Source organism: Lygodium microphyllum, chromosome 9 (assembly GCF_053477565.2).
Source record: "Lygodium microphyllum isolate KBCC chromosome 9, Lygodium_microphyllum_v1.1.10, whole genome shotgun sequence".
NCBI lineage: Eukaryota > Viridiplantae > Streptophyta > Polypodiopsida > Schizaeales > Lygodiaceae > Lygodium > Lygodium microphyllum.
Window position 1 is genome coordinate 44,898,077 of NC_141143.1, and position 5,095 is coordinate 44,903,171.

The following is a 5,095-nucleotide window of genomic DNA, read 5'->3' on the forward strand; positions in this document are numbered from 1 at the left end:
CCTGCAACCCTTGCTCTACCATTTAACACTATATTCTTTGTGATGAATAGCATATGTAATACATATAACAAACTCTTTGACAACCAGCATGCAAGGACAAGGAATCTTTCATACTGTGTAAAACTAGACAATATAAATTATCACTTGTTTGCACACAACCTGAATTTTGTAAATCTTGCATCGCTTCAAATCACTCAATATGGCTACCCATATGATTAGATGAACCTAAATCAATATGTCATGTATTATCATGTGTTCCTTTTCCTATAACAATATTCATCATATGTTGTATGACAAAGAGATTCTCATTTTTATCTCTATTCTGTCATAAAGACAATATATAGTTTTCATGTTGTAATTTGTCACTGTGGATATCATCCTTTTTAATATAATAATGAATTATAATATGACTTATTTTGTCACAATATGATAAACAATACTAAAATTGCTAGAACTTTTGTTTTGCCATCCATCTCTTTCTAAAGTTCATTTTCCATCCATTTAGAATAATGATAAACAATACTAAAATTGCCATCTGTCTAGAAGTTTTGTTTTGCCATTCATTTGCAGACAAATGATTAGTCAACTCTAGCTCGTTTTTTTCACTTGAAACAAACTCAAAGAGGCCGTTCCCAATAAGAAAGTTCATCACACAAAACTTCCATGATGAATAATTGTTTCTGTTTAGCTTCTCAATGATGAGGTTTCCATTGTTCTCTACTTTTATCACTAAATTGATACAAAACAACAAGCAAATCTTCTACAACTCTTCACAATAAGTATACAACAATACACCAAGCAACTTCTTTTGTTGACTACTCAATTATATATGGAATCTGTAATCTATTTTTGATAAGACTTGTGTTTACTCCTTAGTAAACACCTCAGCACTTACAAATTCAAAATCTATAACACGTGCACAAACTTTCAGTCAATATAATTTAAATTATAGTATATCTTGAAACTAATGTCCACAATCTTTCAGATCTTAAACAGGGCCCAAAATAGCTTTAGATGCACAAAAAAGCAGCAAACAATTCCTAAAGAGCTTATTTACAGAATACACAATGCTTTGCTCACACACCAATTCTCCCCAAAAAATTCACTATATGTATATTTTCTATATAACGTGCGTTCAACGCATATTTACAAATATCCTTATCTAATTTTTTTTCTTAATATAACATAACCATTTTCTATTCAACCTGTAAGTAAACCCTTTAAATGGGACCCTTCTATACGTAAAAAATGTGTAAATTTTATATTTTAAAAATCTCGTATGTTGAATCTACGTGATGTATACACATATTTATGACTAATCTCCTTGAGCAATTCTCATAGCAATGTGAGATTTTTACTTTGCCTTGCTTCTAATATCTCCACAAATACTTGTCCAAGAGAAAGAGTGAAAGAATGGAACACCTTCTTACTCATTGCTTGCTTACTTGAATCCTTATTCTCTCTCTTTCACTTGAACTTTCAATACTAGCTTCTCTTAGTGGTGTTACTCTTATACCATATCATAAATCGCATGATGGAGAGACTTGCTTAAGCTGTTACACCAAACACACCCCATATACACAAGAGGAAGCTCACTCAAGAACATAAGAAGAGAGATGGATGCCAAAATATTTTGATAGTTTTTTTTTCACACATAATATAATGCACACAAAGTATAGATAAGGTATAACATAATGAAAAGTGGCCTACTCAGTCAAACAACACATAAGTATACTAATCAACTAGTACTATAACTATACCAGCTATAGGTAAGTGTAACAATCAAATATAAAAAGTGATAAATGAGCGATCATATGAAAATCATAATGATCACCGATGTGCTAAGTGTAGACATATGGATCCATGCAACCAGATAGTGCATTATCAATGTCCACATGTGTTGAGCTTTCCATATCAACACTTTGAAGACTACAAGTATATTCATTTTAAGCTTAGAGACTTTATCCATTAATCTTCTGAAAGATTCTTAAACAAAACTAAATCGCCAAAATTCCATACGATCTTGGTAAAACACCATATTGGGGAATATTAGAATTTCTCATAAGTTTGGGAGATGTGGTCAAATCTTTGGATTTGTTATAACTTGAACACTATAACTCCAAATTGAGCGCTCTATATCTCAATAAATTTCATTTTTCAAGCGTTTTCCAATGATAGGTCACATCATATGGTTTTGAGAGACTTATGGGCATGTTATCCGATTACCACCTTTTTAGTATTCAAAAAATAAAAATTGAAAGATTTCCAAACTCACTAATATTGCGTTATAAGAACAATCCTAATCAAGTTCCAGGCCTTGAGAGTCTCTTCATTCATCAAAGGACTAGAATCTATGAAGGGGAGAACCTTCATATTGATCTTATCCAAAAAGAAAAAACAATCACAACTTTGTCCATTTCTCCACCACTATATCTATGCTAGATTGACCTCTTGGCACTCGTGAAAGAGGTGAACGATAGTCTTATCCTTTCTTTTGGAAAGAGGGCACAAGGGAGATGCAACCATTCTTTCCCCGACCATATCTTTATTGGGAATTTGTCGATAAAATCAAATTCAATCTAGCTGAGGAAGTAACTATCTAGATCCTTACGACTCTTTCGATTGTTGAGGATAGCTAGAGGGAAACGATTTTCCTAACCAGTCCATACGTATGTAAATGCCCATGCAAACCTTAAAAAGAATCCCTCTTCCTTTTATGTTAGCACGAAGAGAGCTCTCTTAGAAATCGTAGAAAACCTGTACGAAGCCTGCACTAAATTCTTACGATTCATTTTTCCAAATTTAGAGAGAGAGAGAGAGTGTGTGTGTGTGTGTGTGTGTTGATGCCACGTACTATTTCAGCTGTAGAGAAGAATCAATAGATGCCTGTTGCGGGGAAGGCAATATGGTAGGCGATATGCAGATCAAGTTTTGCCGCAGGGGCTGACCATGATCCCAAAGGGACATGGCTTTTTGCTCAATAATCCCCCTCCACATGACGCACTTGACGCATGTAAAGGCGGTTGTGAAGAGGCACGCCTCTAAGTTTAAGAGGAACTCCTCTAATCAAGTATAGAGAGAACAGAAGTTCCCCTCTCCAGATCAAAGAAAATCAAGTGCAACCGGAAGTCCTCCTTGATGTTCAAGGCCATCAACAAGTTGCCATCCCCTCTCATGATCTTGACAATGGCGAAGATGCGCCTTGATCCAGGCCTTGTGTGCTTCGGTAAGCTTGGCATTAGATACCAAGCACCTTGGCTGTCTTGGGTAATGAGTGCAAGGCTCCACTGACTGGCCCATTATGCAGGCAGACATCCCTTCTTCCTTCTCATTATCACTCTTTCTCAAGGTCAAAATGTATGGATATAGATCCCCCAGCCCTTGGGCAATATAGCCAAATGTAGAAAATGCACTAGTAGCCAAGTTGTCACAGAAACTCAGCAGCCACATCTCCACCATGGCTAGCTGAGCTTGATGAAAACCCTTGTTCTCAGATCCCATGCTTGAGACTGAATGCACCCTTACCATCTTTGTCCCTTTGTTTGGAAGTAAAGCAAACTGGTCTTTCATCGTTTGTGAGTACCTCCCTTGTAAGGAGGCTACCAAAACCGCCACATCAGCTGCCTTGTCTTCCTGCCCATCTTGCCATTTTCTCCCATACAGACTAGAGAGCTCTGTGGTATTCTCCATTGAAGAAAAGCTTGGCAAGAGGTCATTCTCCACCAGGCATTGCATGATCTTCTCGTTCGCAGCGGTGTCAAATTCGGCCAGATTGTGCCTACCGTGGAGCCTCACTTGGACACCCAGCTTTGATCTTGCACTGAAGAGGTAGCTCCAGTACTCCCTTAGTATGATGGCCCATGTGTCATTAGCTGGGAGGAAGAGGAGCCTGCTAAGGTGGGTGAAGAAGTGCCCCAGATGATCCCTCAGGATGGGCTCCAGCCTTTGCCAAAAAGAGGGCACAAGGAGGAAATTGGTGAGGAAATACTGGTTGCTGGTCCAAGCAACCCACTTCACATTCATGAGAGTAATATAGGGCTCCTCGCAGAAGATCTGCTGGTCCTGATCATTCAAGGTGTGCTGCAAGTTCAAGCTCACCATGCTTGAATTGGATTGGCCTCTTAGGAAGGGCCCAAGGGAAGGGCTGCTTTGGAGGGCATCATAAGGGAAGTTATCTGGGAGGATCCAATTGGACCCTAGGAAAGGCTGGCAGAGGAGCTTGGCCAGGTTCTTTCTGCTGTCGATGAGCAAGACTCTGCGCGAGGCGAGGGCGAATGCAAAGGCAGAGGTAAGGGAGAGGAGGCCATTGCCCAGGCCTTCTCTGCCCTCAAGGTACACCAGGTACTTGCAGGACCTGTGCTGGGGGGCCTCCTGGAGATCCTTGCTGAGGAAGAACTCTGTCCAGTTGGGGTGGTGGCAGGACTGGTGGAGCTGGGTGTAGTTGTGCCATGCTTCTTGGAGGGGGGTGGGGATGGGGGTGTTCTTGGAGGGGCTCCGGTAGAGGGATTGCTGGGTCCTGCTGAGGCACAGGGGATCGTCTCTCGGAGGGTGGATCTGCTGTAGGTTCACATACCTCTGGGCGCTCAGCACAGCTGCGACAGACGCCCCGAAGCTCGCCCACAGAGAAGAGATGGCCTCATCTGTCAGCAGGACCGAGAAGGCAGACACCAGCAGAAGAAAGCCGAGGGCTACTGAGATTAGGCACAGAGACCTTCCATCCCACATCGGGAGCATAGTCATGGGTGGTGTAGTAGGCAGCCAATGGAGCTACCCCTCTGAGAGAGAGAGAGAGAGAGGGTTGATTTGAACGTAACCCCATACAAGCACGTCCTCCCCACGACGCCATTTCATACCCAACCTCCAGCAAATTAAGGAAACCGAAACTTAGCCGTGCCCCTATTATTTTTATAACAATGCTTCCGCCCTTTGACCTTCCAAGCCTCAAGGTTATTTTAATCTAGGCCCCGGGATAGTCCACAAGTTGGAATTGCCCATGCAAGGAATGAAATACTTGTCAATTTGATCTATACAAAGACCTCCATAGCCACGTAGCCTAGCACTAACCCTAGGGTAAACGGGCCAGTAGAGGGTGACC

The 5,095-nt window shown here is 41.0% G+C and overlaps 1 protein-coding gene across 1 annotated transcript; it reads right to left on the reverse strand.

Moving 5' to 3' along the window:
• Positions 1–2,265: 2,265 nt before the first annotated feature.
• Positions 2,266–4,790, reverse strand: LOC148030992 (galactoside 2-alpha-L-fucosyltransferase-like). Its single transcript, XM_087684533.1, has one exon. The coding sequence runs from the start codon at positions 4,738–4,740 to the stop codon at positions 3,103–3,105; it is 1,638 nt and encodes a 545-aa protein (XP_087540659.1). The 5' UTR covers positions 4,741–4,790; the 3' UTR covers positions 2,266–3,102.
• Positions 4,791–5,095: the final 305 nt, after the last annotated feature.

What these genes read in the sequence shown, in the direction of transcription:
- LOC148030992 (XM_087684533.1), bottom strand. Translation starts at nt 4,740, where the DNA reads ATGACTATGCTCCCGATGTGGGATGGAAGGTCTCTGTGCCTAATCTCA.